This window comes from Phyllostomus hastatus, unplaced genomic scaffold, assembly GCF_019186645.2.
Source record: "Phyllostomus hastatus isolate PE091 unplaced genomic scaffold, TTU_PhHast_1.1 phas_contig_40, whole genome shotgun sequence".
In the NCBI taxonomy this organism is placed as follows: domain Eukaryota; kingdom Metazoa; phylum Chordata; class Mammalia; order Chiroptera; family Phyllostomidae; genus Phyllostomus; species Phyllostomus hastatus.
Window position 1 is genome coordinate 51,747,934 of NW_025333872.1, and position 15,209 is coordinate 51,763,142.

The 15,209-nt window shown below is 35.9% G+C and overlaps 1 protein-coding gene and 1 non-coding gene across 2 annotated transcripts in view; one reads left to right on the plus strand and one right to left on the minus strand.

The window, feature by feature from the left end:
* Positions 1-15,209, plus strand: part of GRIK2 (glutamate ionotropic receptor kainate type subunit 2) — a 585,197-nt gene that overhangs the window by 261,985 nt on the left and 308,003 nt on the right. The window contains exon 5 of the mRNA XM_045844097.1: positions 13,855-14,036. Coding sequence (XP_045700053.1) covers positions 13,855-14,036 — 182 coding nt within the window. The remainder of the gene's footprint in view (positions 1-13,854; positions 14,037-15,209) is intronic.
* Positions 13,491-13,619, minus strand: LOC123822323. Its single transcript, XR_006786292.1, has one exon. It is a non-coding gene; the product is annotated as a U11 spliceosomal RNA (small nuclear RNA).

Genomic DNA, 15,209 nt, shown 5'->3' on the forward strand with positions numbered 1-15,209 from the left:
TAAGACCGGGCTTATTGAACTCCAGATACCAAGATTGAGTACCGCATTTGGAGAAAGACTTTCACGGTTTGAATCTGGTTTTGTGACTTCCTAGTTATGAGACTTTGAACATAATCCAAACAACAGTGTCTTCACCTCATCTGCAAATTGGGGCTGACAATAGTACCTCTTCACAGAGTTCTTATGGTTGAAACGCAAACCCTCAATAAATGCTATCTATAATTATTATACTCATTGGGCAAATTCCCTTTGTTCAGATTCCAAATTAATATTAAGCAACCTTCAGATTACAATATGCTTTCTCATGTAATTTGAGAATTCAGTGGCCATGCAATTGAAGTATCGCCATGCCTGTGACAGATATATATCTCTTATAAATTAATAGATTGGATTTTAGTGTTATATGTCACTCCTGTGATCTTGATTAATGTGAATCTATTATGTTAGCAATGTGGCATGTGTTTCAGAGCAACCCACAGGCCTTTTGAGCTAATGTGAAAATTCAAAAATCCAACATGCCTTTACTCAGTTAAGGTGTAGTTAAATTCAATCACACTTCTTCAATATAAGAAATTCTGTTTCAAGAAAAATAATAGAGAATGCATACAGATATATGGGAGAACATTAAGATGAGATAGAGTATAGAAGGAATGCCTTCTGCTTTTTTCTCATTTATGCTGATAGAGGCTAAAACACAAGAGAACCTCCTTTTCTGTAATATCTTGCACTATTTCAATATTCCCTAGTTTACCACTCTCATAGCTATCCTTAGAAATAACCATCAAAGTTATGTTTGAACAAAAAATCTTTTATTTTATTTTATTTTAATCATTGTTCAAGTACAGTTTTCTCCCTTTTACTCCCATTCCAGCCCACCCACCCAAGAACAAAAAAATCTTGTTGATATTAATCTTCTTCATTTCTTCAGTGATTCCACATTGGGCAGGGGCAGTACACCCAGCTCCTCAAACCACCCAGCTTGCTTACCCTCAGAGGTGTGGGCCAGGCAGTGGGGTTCGTGCCTTAAGGTCTCCGCTCCTTGCTTGAGTTGATCAGAACAAGAATTCACACAGCTGATGTGAGCCCTTTGTCTCTAGAAATTTGGAATCCAGACCAAGATAAGTTGAGACCTACAGTAAGTACCTTTGTAAGTGAATTTGAAGAGCGGCCATGTTTCCTGTGTGAACCGTGAGGCAACAAAAGCTGGTCTTGTTAGAAAGAAAACTATGAAGCAGACACACAAAAAGAACAGACGTGTAAGAAGGGGATGCCTTAATAGCCTTGTTTCTACTTGTTTCTGTTTCTAAGGAATGACTGAAATAACCGTACTTGGATTTCATGACACTGCTTGAGATTTTCTGACAAAATCTCCCTTTACACTTAAGGCAGCCTATGAAATTTCTTTCCTTATAAAGTACACTCTGACTGATATATGCCCTTCAAAACTGGTTCTTGCCTCATACTGGTTCAGACTCACAGCCCACCATGTCGAGCTTATAGTTGCTTTTCCAGCACAACTGACCAAAATCCTCACAAGACTTTATGAGCTTTACATACTTTCATATCAACATGCAGTTTCTCTTCCTCCAATACCCATCCATCCTTTTCACCTGCCAAATGGTCTCCCATCCTTAAGCATCCTATTTACACCATTTCCATTATAGTTTAGAGATGCTCACGTTATTGCACGTAATTCATTGTAGAGAAATGTTTTGCATGTCTTTCTTCCCATTATCCTATCATCTCATAGATGGCAGATATCTATTGTTTACATTTGTGGATTTCATTTTGGCATTCCAAATTCAAAGCACATAGCATGTGCTATTGTGGAATCCTAAGAGGAATCCACCTCTTTCAACCTTTCATTAGATGAGATGTATATTCAAAGAGCACAATTGCTGAAGGCATTGGGGGTTAATGGAATCCCTTTCAGGGACAAAAATAAAATCTGAGCCCCGTCAGGTCACATTCTTCTTGGTATTTATACCAGCTTGTAGTAGTTCTGGTGATTATTGTTTGGTCATGGGCCCACCACACAAAGCTTCTTAAGCTGATTCATCAATGTCTATTTGATGTATTACATTATATTTGATGTATTAAGTGGCAGGAGAAAATGGGTATAAAAGCAGCATCTTGGGACAGAGCCAAAAAACAAGAGCTGTGAAGATGATTTGCCACTTTACAACTGCACTGACATGGACACAAGTCAGGACACAGTATCTGGTACCTAATCAGCCACTGTCTGGAGAGCTGACATTGGGTTCCCACAAGCTGAGAGGGCAGTTAGAGTGACAGAAGGACAGGTGTACATCTGAGCAGAATTGTCTTGGGACAAAAGAACCTACAATGTGGCTATCAGAATCAAACAGTGAGGTTAGCCAGCCCCACTGGGGTGGTAACATTGCCAGGACAGCAGGGAACGAAGTATCTGAGATGAATGACTAAGAATGCTGTGAAGCAGGAAGAGGACTGTACAGAACCCCTGGTTTGCCCAGAACGGTCCTGGTTATTCTTGTCCTGGTCTAGTTACTACACACTTACATCTCTTAGTCTCTCTCTCCGCCCCACCCTTCCATGTGCACACTCTCTAAATGGCCTTAGTTTGGTGAAAAGTGATAAAATTATTTTAATTGTAAACAACCATTGAATCAAAATATTACCAAACTCTGTTCAAAAACCAAAGTATAGCCGTCCTGTTTAGGAAGTTTCTAGGAAATTGCCATAATGCATATCTGGGCTGTATTTGTATGTGTTCCCAGAATCCCTTTGAGGAAATCTTAGTCTCTTTGGTTCAGGCAGGGTTCACTTTCCTTCCCCCACAACCCACTGATGCCTCCAATGTGAGCCCCTCTCTTCCCACCAGAGAATCCAATCTCGGTCAGACAGTCTTAAGATTTTGATGGAGCTTTCTTAATCTCTCTGTGAGTATGAGATTCTGTTGGTTATCTGTGCCCTGGGGTAAATAAGGTAACATGGAGGGAGAGAGAACTGAGCAACAAAGAATTCTTGCCTCTAACCCTGCCTGGAGTTTATTTTCAGGTATGGGAGGCAGGGAGTTCCATTTTCATCCAGTGCAGTGTGAATTAAGTTTGCACATCTCACTGAAAGAGTCCTGACAAAGGCAACTGCCTTCTCATTAAACTGTCCAGCTTTTTACCTGCCCTATCTCATTACACCAGGCAGAGGCCCACATTCAGCCATTGTATGAACAGGATAAATTAAAATTGGGTGATAGGATGGATCTGGGGCTGGGTCAGCCTAGCACAAACCCACTTATCATGACCACAGTGCCCTCAGTGAGCCCAGCTCTTAAGATACCTTGGCTGGGAATCAGTCTCCAATGTGCTTATTCGCTCATAAATTGGATGCAGCAAATTTTAACAGCAGTAAGCAAATAATTAAAATGCAACATTAATTCTATTGGCTTCTCACAAACTGAAGCCTTCTGAACAGAATTGACTTTAACACACATTGAACTTAGATCCCGAGGCCTTAGAGGCCAAAAGATTTTAGCCTTGGAGTAGTGAAAAACACTGTTTACTTTTTAATAATGGCATAATTGCTTTTCCTCATAGCAGTGTGAGAAAAAACAGGGGAATCATATCTTGGTGTTGACTTCAGGAGTAACAGCCTGGCAGTACCTGCTTTCCAGGGAACACAGCTACGCTCCATTTAGCACTTCAGTTGTGTCCATTTTCTGAGGAAGGCTGTGACCAGTCTGGCGCCTCATGGGGGTTGCCTTTGAATCCACCCTCAGGCTAGTCTTAGAATCAGCCTCAAGCCCATGGTTGCTATTTGGGCACTCTCTGTCCATTTTGTTCCTATTATTACTATTGCTTCTCCCATTCTGAATGTGAGACCTCTGGTTATAGCCCTGAGACACTACCTAGTAGGACTGCATTCTACTCTCTGTTCTGTTTTTAGAAAAACTTTCTTTAGATGAACTGATTTTCTGGAAGCACAATATCTCCTTCAACTTGTCCAAGGAAATCATGGGCTACTGTTATGATATATGTCATACTTTTAAATTTTTGGTGTATTGAGTCAAACGTAAGGACTACCTATTTCCATGGTCACTGACTATAGTTCCACCTAGCTGCTTAGTAGTCATGCCTGTGCTAAAACTGTTCTGCATGGTCCTGCATCCTCCATCCCCACCTTTCTATTACAAAATGGTCCAGAACACTATACTTACCAGACTTATGAAACAAGCCCCATGGTCAATGAGCTGCTACCAGGTGTGCCTGGATATACAAACATGTAAGGACGATGCTCGGTAGGCAGCTCTACAGTAATCTATTTGAGATCAAAGTAGCTCAATCAGTGTGCTGGAAGTAGTAAGAGTTGGTAGTTTTCTGTGTATATGTTGAGGGTACATTCAATAGGATTTTCTAATATTGGGTTGGACAAAAATTCTGTTTGTCTTTTTTTTTCCCATAAGATGGCTCTAGTAGTGCTTAATTGTCTTTAACTTCATTTGAAACAATGTTGTTAGATTGTACTGTGACAGCTGTCATATCAGCATGTGTTTAAAAAAAATCAAAATTGGTGAATTTTTGTGTAGCCATTTTAAAATTAAAGATGGAAGAAGATACTCAACATTTTTCGCATAGTATGCTTTATTATTTCAAGAAAGGCAAAAATGCAGCTGAAGTGCAAAAAGTGGATTTGTGCAGTATATGGAGAAGCTGCTGTGACAAATGTGTCAAAAGTGGTTTGTGAAGTTTCATGCTGGGTGTTTCTTGATGGATGATACTCTGTGGTCTGGTAGAACAGTTGAAGTTGATCAAATTGAGACATTAATTCAGAACAGTCAATATTACACCACATGGGAGATAGCCGACATATGCAAAATATCCAATTCAATAAAAATATTGGTGAATTTGAAAAAAGTATGTCTTTTATTTTATGGAAAAATCTAAATGGACTTTTTTGGTCAACCCAATGCACTGGCTGTCAGGTGTGCTCAAAAGAAGGGAGTTAGAGACGTCACCAGGATTTTGGCCTGAGTACCTGAAATGGTGACAGTTGCCAGTATTCTGTGTGGCAACAACTGAGGGAGGAACAGTTTTGGAAGGTGGGGAGATGAAAGCCCAAGTTTGGAATGTAGTATCTATATACATCAAATTAGAGTTGTTGCATTATTCAAGCATTTTTAAGAACACCCCCACTTCTAACACAAACTGTGAGGTTCGGGATCTCCAAGATCACCTTCACTTCTGACAGTGATTACAGTTTCAAGGGTACCTAAGATCACCTGCTAGTTGATAATTCACTAGAACAACTCACTGAGTGACTGACCTCTTTTGTACTCAATTGCTGTGATTTATAACAACAAAAATATACCGATTAAGATCAGCCAAGGGTAAAGACACATGGGACAAAGTCCAGAGGTTGCGCTCAGAGGCTCTAGCTATCCTCTCCCCGTGGATTTGTAGTCGGTGCTAACTCTTGCAGCCAACAGTGAGTACAATATGCATGGAGTATTACCACCCAAGAAAGCTCACCTGAGTCTTGGTGTCCAAAGTTTTTACTGGTGCTTAGTCATATGGACATTGCTGAGCTCTGGCATGGCTGACCTGTAGTCTCTAGCCCCTCCAGAGTCTGATACCCTCACAATTCAAGTTCCCTACCAAAATCACATTGTTAGACTATCCTGTTAGTGTGAAACCCCCCAGATAACAAAGAAATTCTTACCAGGCAGAATATCCCAAGGACTTAAACATTACCTCCCATGAACCTCTAGCAAAGGAAAGACTTCTCTTGGGGTAAAATTAATTTATTACTACACAATTGTGAAGTAGCAGAGTACATTTAGAAATCTAGATTTCAGGGAACTATTCTGGCAAGAGATGTAAATTTGGTGGTCAACATCATATAATCGGAGTATTAATTAGGTTCCAAGTAGGAAGCAGAATTTATTTCGATGTTTGGGGTGAAGAGATTTTGATAGAGACCACTCACAAGATGGCAGGCAGGGTTCGGGGACCAAACAAGGCCTATTGAGGCACACATGGCCAGCAATCTCTGGGGTCCAAGAGAAAAGTAAACACCAGAAATCCATGAGAATGGTTAATATGTGCCTGGCACAGTATTAATTGATTTGTATTTATTAGTTCACTTGATATTTTTCCTTTATGGAAAAATATCCATATCCTTATCCATATCCATATCCAATATCCTTTATTTTTCCTTTATTTATTTATTAACAAATAAATATTATCACATTCAGTAGAAAGTTAATGAGGTGGGTCCAGACTGCCATGCCACTATATGATGCGGAAATTTGGTGACATGATGCAAATCATAATAGTGAATTTTGGGTTTCAGCCTTTCTTCAAAACTTACCTGCTAACAGTTACTCTAATTGCTTTTTAGTGACTTCTTTACTTAGGCCTTCCTAAGGCTTCTGTTTTGCTAGATCAGTGTTGTAGTATTTGTGGTGTGGACTTTACAAAGGTCAGCAGAGCAGAAATAACAAAAAACATCATGATCAAATTCTCCTGGTGAGAGAAGTTAGCAAAGAGGTAGATTATATTTCCCAGGAAAATAGAAGCAGAGTAGTATGTATGTGTGTGCATGTGTGTATATGTGTATTTTGTGTCAGAGTGAGTTTTCAGAATTACAGAGTGTTTGTGAAGATGAAAAATATAGAATTGTAATGAATGGGTTCAGGCTATAACTTTGTACACATTTAAAATATATTGAGGAGAATGTATGTCAGTATTCCCATTTGGACTCTACTTATTTGAATGCTTTGTGGTTCAAGATTGAGTTGTATGGGTCCTGGATTCAATAGAGAGCATGATGCCTACAATTTGGTCTGCACTGTATTATTTTCCATTTTGAAGCATAGAAAGAGTTTTCCATCAATAAAACAATATAATGTGTAGGATTTGTGATATTAAAATAAGTGGGATTTTATTTATTTTTTAAAGTATTTATTTCTAGAGAGAGAGGAAAGGGGGGAGAAAAGGAGGGAGGGGCACATCAATGAGAGAAAGAAACATCAATTGGTTGCCTCTTGGACATGACCTGACTTGGGACAGAACCCACAACCCACTTAAGTTGCCCAGCCAGAATGGAAGTTGAACCGACACCTTTTGTTTATGGACATCGCACAGCCAACTGAACCACCTCAGTGAGAGCAGCAGGAGATTTTGATATAGAGATGGCCATTATATGATGCTATGCCCTGCCCACCACCTCAAGTCTAACCCCTTATTGAGGCACGCCCCTCAACACAGCATTAGTATGAAAATCATTCTCAACACAATTGCAGTAGCCATTGTTGACCATTGGTTGGCCCTGGTGTGCGAATTGACACTCATTTGCCGCTTAGATTACAATATATCAAACTAAAGTGGTTTTTAACATATTTTAAGTTTGAATTATTAGACTCTACCGTACCTTAAAAATACAACAAATCTCAGAAAAGAAAAGGTAATCCCTCTCTGGAAGGATATTTATTGTTAGGATTTGAGGATTTTTCCAGGATATCAGCCATTTAATTTTACTTTACATATCTATCTACCTTTTTTCTCTTTGAACAAGATGAAACAGCTCTGGAAGTTTTATCTTCCCTTCCTCTTCTCCCCTCTTTTCTTATTCCACAGTTTTATTTTCTCTTTTCCCTGTACTAATGAAAACATTCACCTACCTCACAAAATAGGGGTGCTCACAAAATTTGGAGACATTTTTTTTGCAGTGCTCATCTACCTCTCCTGTCAAAACCGTATTTAAAAGTTTAAAATTATGATTAGCTTCCTTCTCTACATTGAGAGTATTACCAAATATTACAAAGTCTATAACTGGTATACATATTCTATTTAGTTTTTTAAAACACTCTGTAGCACAGGTAAAACATTCTAATAAAAATAACTTGAAATGTTATACTCTGGCCTCTAAATGAATTACTCTTTCTCAACTGAAAAAAAAAGGGGTGATGAAATGCTGAATGTAGATGAATCATTTTTGAATCATTTATTATATGCTGCACTTTGAGGGGAGTCTGGCCTGCACAAAGACCACATTAACCGAAATGATAAATAGGCCTGATGAGTGAGCCAGGTGGCAAAGCTCTAGCTTGTGTGGCTGTTCAAATCAATACCTGGGAATGGGAGGAAACCTGGGACTCCCTTCCTGGGGCTAAGGGTAGGCTGGGCCTGTGGAGAGGTGATGTGATTGATCTCTTTAGAAGGAAGTGCCAGCTGGAGAGTACACAAATGTCTCCTCCTGGATTGTCCTTAAAAGCTAAATTGACAGTAATTTTTGAAAAGAGCAACTCAGACCTCTGTCACCTGTAGGCTTAGGATAAACTTTGGTTTCAGCTATTGTAAAATAACTGCAAGTAAAAAGAAGTTTCAAAAAATATGCTCTTAGTGAATGAATTAGAGGGAACAGAACTCATCTACCAAAACAGTGATAATTGCAATGTGCTGCTCGTCTTTGTTAGAAGATTTTGAGGAACCCATCTGTGCAGATTTTTTCTTTATTATTATCATTACATCAACTAATTACATTAGGGAAAAGGGGGCATTTTAATTAAAAGACTTTTAAGGAGTTATAATTCTACTCTTTTGTTAAATAAGCAGGTGCTAAATTTATTATTTCTTTTGAAAAGTGTTATTTGAAAATTATTTGTATTAATCATATTTTCAACAAAACAGTTTTTCCTTTTTATTTTGTCTAATAGATGGGTCCTTTTATTTCTTCATTTTGACCAAAGTACCACAAGGACCTTTGACAGGACCACAAGACAAGGCTACATGTAAATAAACATTCCAAACATTTTGAGAGGCTTACTTTATTTTTTCCTAAAAAGGGGGAAACTGTTTCATTTTACAAAGCATGCATACTTATTTCTATTTGATGAATTCGATTGGGGTAATTTTTTTTGGAAATAGGCATTTTTAGAACATGGTTAGTTGCAGAAGGATTTGGGGGAGGCAGCAAGATTGACAGAGATCTTCAAAGGAAAATACAAAGCTCATGTTGCAATTAAAAGATATTCCTTCTGTTTAAATCCATTGTCCCAAGGATAAAACCTCATCCACATACAGGGATGTCATCCAATAACTCATATTATATAGGTAGATAAACATCCATTCTTTGGATGTCTTGAATGCATCTCCCATTTTGTCAATGCTCTCTTATTCTTCTAATGTGTTCTAAATTACACAGAATTGATACAGGTATTTGTACCTGCACACCATATAATGATGAAGACAAAGAATCTAGAATGGAATATAGATTTAAAAAAGAAACACTACCGCAGGCACATCAACAAATGGTTAGAAACCAAGAAAGAAGTCTAAGCACCTGGTACAGGAAATGATGGAAAGCCAGAATTTAGAAACCGTGATTGTACTTTCAGTATTCACATAGCACTCTAGATTTCTCCCCTCTGATCGAAATATTGAACCACTTTTATTCCCAAAGCTGAATGTGAAAAGCATTATAGGAACAACTTTTGTATTAAAAAAATGCCAAAGTCAAACTGTATCTAATGCAATTGAAGGCTGAATGCATATAATTATTTCAATCATTGTGGTCATTAATGAAACAATGTCTGCTACATAATAGACATGCAGTCAATCTATACTGAATGAATGAATGAAGACAACATTTAACTGAAATTCTTAAGTTGGAGATGGCAGTTCCTAGTAGCAGCAGTTATTTTCTTAGCTCTCCAATATTATTCCCCAGGGAAGCTGGCAAACTGAAATCTGTTACAATAATGCCAGCAGGGATGTGTATGTGTGAAGAGAATAAGTAAACATATATTTTACCTTATGGCTCAAGGGACTATCTACATGAGCTCTTAAGAGACCAAAATTAACTTACTTGGCAGCATTTATACTTAGGGTGAACTTAAATTCTATTTATGTATTTTATCCCTCATAAATTTATATTTTTAAGTCAGTTGAGCTTTTTCAACTTAAAACTGCAGGGCTAATTTGTAACTAAATAGCTCCTTTCCTTTGGTAATGACTTCATCTCCTAAAATTTTGATTAAAATTCTGCTGTTGTTAGCTTTTCAGTCTAAATCAGTTTCAAATAACTTCCAAGAACAGATTGAATAATAAGCACATTAAAAATATTCTTTTTATGTTAGTCTAAATAACAATGACACCTGCCATTTATTGAGTTCTAATACATGCCAGTTCCTTTTTACTGTTTTAAATATTAATACATAGATGGTTTTACCCTATTATAGGGAAAAGGAAAGTGAAATAAAGCTAAGGGAGATATAATGCCTTGCACAAAGTCACATAGATCATAGATTTTTGAGCAACTTAAATCCAACATCCAGGCTATTTCTGTTATGATAGGTAAGTCCCCCCAATATACATTTAACTTGCACAAAATCTTGAGAAGTAAGGCAAGGGTAGCTTTCTTTACTTTATTTAGCCAAAGTTGTTATTGATGGGTCTTTCTTTATATAAATAATTTTGTTAGAATAATAGAAATTTACAGCTAGGAAAAATTTAGAGATAACCCAATTCAGTAATTATTAGACACTTTGGTTTTGCCCTCACTTTACATTTTTAATATTTTCTGAGGTTATCTAAAAGCACATGTAATGAGTTACATGTATTGATACTTATCATATTAGTAATAATAAAAATCATAACATTTCAAATATTTGTTCATTTAATAATTGCAATAGCAACCCCATTATCTGTTCAAATAAATAGTATTTATTTATTTATTTATGTTGGATCTTTATTGTATTTTTCCATTACTATTTAGTACCCTTATAACCCTCTCCCCCCAGTGATCACCGGACTGTTTTTCATGCCATATTTTAATGAAACATGCCTACATTTTCATATATATACATATATGTATATATATATGTATGGCATTGTTTTACACTCTGATAAGTCAGTCTCGTTAATATTTGGTTTTAATGGGAGTCAGCTGGATTTCCCTATCTGCTTTCCTGTGCAATCTGCTGTAATATCACATATGTTCTGTAACCTGCAAAACACTCCACTGCCCACGTGAGAGAGAATGAAAGTGAAAAAGCCAAATAACTTATTATTATTATTATTATTATAATTATTAAAATGGTAGGACTCCTGAAAGGGTGCAGGGGTCTGTGGACCACACTCTGAGAACTGCTGATCTAGATAAGACTCTTATTTAATAGACATGGAAACTAAAGTGTCCTATGGATCTGTCACTTTTTATACATGGTTTGGAGGATTTTATAAGCCCAATGTTAAACTCTCCTACAATTAAGCAGGCGCTATATGTTCAGATGTTTATTTTCACCTTTGTATGGCTCATTGTCATTATACACAAGTATATTAGATACATTATATAATCTATGCTGTTATGTACATATTAATTCTTTAGACTGAATTGTATTGCTTAATGGGTATATTTAATATCAATTAATTATGTAGTATTTATTTTACTATATTAGTAAATATTTAAATTTGTAAAACAAAATAAACCAATAATATTATACTTTATAATTTATGTCACCATTACTTGTAGAATTTTAAGCGACAAAATTGGGATAATATTTTAAAAGCAAAATATACTAGATAATTTTAAATTTATATATTTTTTAAATTATATGTTTATCTGAGACTGAATTTTATTGTTAATTTCATTGTTAACTATGTTATATAGTTATAGTATGTTATAATACTATATTAAAGTATATATAACATGATATGGATAAGAGAGATAGAGAGTTCCAGATTAGTTTTTTACAAATATCTTCCTTTATTACTATTTGTCATACTAATATTTATGAAAGTAGTTTTTCAGGGAAGATAGAATAGGAGCAATAGAAGTATAGAGATGAAATGGAAATAGAGGTAGATAAGAAGAAGAGTAGGCAGAAGAGAAAAGGAAATTGCTTGTTTGGTCCAAGCTAGAGTAGAATTTTATGATCCTTTTTTCTTATCACACTCTTTTATGTATCAGGTCTTTTATATCAGTTCTGAAAGGGATTTCATTACTTGAAGCTGTATAAAGGAATACAGTCAATGATTTGTCTCTGCTATTTTAAAATGCATGACATTTCTATGACTTATTGAATATATATGTATTAGTTTTATTTATTTTTGAAACAATCAGGAGCTACTTCTCTAGGAAAATGTTTGCTTTACCAATGTCTATGGTTATACTTATTTCTGAAAGCTAATATTATACCTAGAAAACAGTATTAAAAATTTAGTTTTATTCCTTAAAGTAATTTTATTATTGTTTAGGTTACTTAGAGTCTATTTTATCATTTATTAAGGGAAATTATTTCACTTTTGCATATGCACCAAATTACTATAGCATTACTTGTAAACAAAACTCAAAAAGAAGTAACCAGAGTTACTAACAATAGAGAATAGTTATGTAAATTATGTCATCTATAAAACACTGTTAATTACGGACAAACTAGAACAATAATCATTGACTTACAGCTACCTATAAGACATTGTCACAAAACAACTACTAATATAAAATACAAAACAAAATAAACCTCTATGTACAAATGTGAAAATGCACAAAAAGTATATGGAAGATTCATATTTCAAGCCATTAGCAGTACAAACCCTTGAGAGTAGTATCGGGGTGTAGAGGGAAACTCTTCAACCCTATATTTCTTTATATATTTAAATGATTTTTCTTAACTAGTAATCATCTGTATCTTTTATAATTTAAAAATATCTATATATAATATAGAATTTCAAAAGTGATTATTTTAAAAAGAGGGGCTGGGTGGAGGTGGAAGAAGGTATGGGGGGATAAATGGTAATAAAAATACAATCAAATAATCTATAAAAAATAATAAAAAAAACCCCAAAATAGGAAAAAAACCCTAGGAATCTAGAGTTCTGAATTTTAATGGTCACACTATTACAATGCACATATGAGGTCTGTCCAGAAAAAGTTCAACCATTATTAATATAATGAGAACGGTTTACATGACATCCATGTAACCTGGCAGCCAAGGAGAGCAGACTGGAATGTGCATGTGTGAACAATGATGACTTCACTCACTGGACAGTGGGGGCGATAGACACTGCTGAGTGAGTATGTGTACTGTGTGGCCATAGCATTAAAAATGACTGAGAGAGTAGAGAAAAATGAATCCGCATCCATTTTGCATTAAGCTTGAACGTTTTTCCATGGAAACTTAGGATGATTCAGAAGGTCGCAGCTCTGGGCAACTGGTGATTGGCAACTTCATCAGACAATGTGCATGCTGATGCATGATGTCTCATGCAGATTTTTTTTTTCAAAACAAACATCAAATCACCCAGGTGACTCAGCCTCCCTACAGCCCAGATTTGGCACCCTGCAACTTTTGGCTTTTCCCAAAATTAAAATCACCTTTGAAAGGAAAGAGATTTCAACTATTGCTTACATTCAGGAAAATATGATGGGGAACATGATGGCAATCGGGAGAACTGTGTGAGGTCCCAAGGTGCTTACATTATTGATTGATGGGTTGATTGATTGATTTTTGCATGGGTGCCAGGACCAATGATCACTCACTGCCCAGGTACCAAAAAATTATGCTTCTAAAATCTCTTGATGTCAATTCCTAATGTAGAGCAATCAAACTTCTCTATGTGTGCAGCTCACGACAGAAGCTCCAAGGTGTCTACATTAAATGGGACTGAGGTTTCATTGTCCTGTGTACATTGTTTCTTGTATCCTGTATCTTCTTCAGTAAATGCCTCTGTTTTTCATATTACATGGCTGGATACCTTCTGGACAGACCTCATAAACATGGTTAAGAAAAGCAGGCATTGTAGTGAGTATATTTTGTGATTCCATGATCCACTCCAATTTTTCTCTGATAGTATTTTCTCTACCTTTTTGTTAAAGGCCTCATCCGTTTGCAAGAGCTCATCAAAGCTCCATCAAGGTACAACCTACGACTTAAAATTCGTCAACTACCTGCTGATACAAAGGATGCAAAACCCTTACTAAAAGAAATGAAAAGAGGCAAGGAGTTCCATGTCATCTTTGACTGTAGCCATGAAATGGCAGCAGGCATTTTGAAACAGGTAAGCTTTAAATTATTTAAATTCTTAGGGTTTTTTTAAAATTTTCATTTAAAGTATAGCATTTGGGGTTTTCAAATCAAAGTGTTGTTGTTTTACAGTCAGTTAAAAAACAAGCCAGAGAATTGACCTAAATGTGATTTTCTGATAAAAAGCTCTGACAATTGCTTTTAATTAATTGTCTCACAAGAAAAGGAATGTAAATACTGATGATCTTCAAACACCTTGTTTGTGGTTTTTTAGGTTATTTTAAGCGGCTACAATACTGTGTAATAATGTGAATATTGACTAATGAGATAGATGTTTCTGCTTTGTACTGAAATGAAGGAAGAAACTAAGTCAACAGTTGAGCAGCTCAATCATTATAATCAACCAGTAGGAAAAGGAGAAAAAAAAAAAGGATTTGCTATTTAGCTGGCATTTACTGTGAGATGCCTTACACATTTGATTTTATTTAATCCTCACCACAGCCAAAAGAAGTAGGGTTTATCTCCACTTTAAAGACAAAGAGAAAGATTAAGTAATTTAACTAATAGCCAACAGAAGGAAATAGTGGAGGCATGCATGTGCCATAGGATGATATTACAAAATGAAACTGAGAGCAACAAATGAACAAATACGAAAAAAAATAAACAAAAACTCACAGACACAGACAACAGTATGGTGGTTAGCAGAAGGAAGGGGTATGGGAGGGTAACAAAGGGTAAAAGAGAACGGGGTAAAAAGAGGGTAATAAAATATATGGTGACTGAAGAAGATTTGACTTTGAGTGGTAAACACAATGCAATATACAAATGATATATTATAGAATTGTAAACTTGAAACCTATATAGTTTTGTTAACCAATGTCACTCCAATAAATTTAAGATATTTCTTCCACAATAAATACTGCCTACTTAAAAAGATAACACAAACCAATCAAAATAAATAATTTATAGCAGTAAGATCTCTTAATATTATTTTAGCACTCTTCAGACCTAATAGCATACTTGAAAACAGCCATTATATTGGCTCATATCATATAGATTAGGGAGCTGATGTCAGGGTTTAATTAATTAATATAAAGCCACATGCTAGCAAAGTGGTAAAGCCTGGGGTTTTTCCCCCCTAGGGTAAAGACAGCATTTTATTTTTTATTCTTTAAGTATATTTTATTGATTATGTTATTACAGTTGT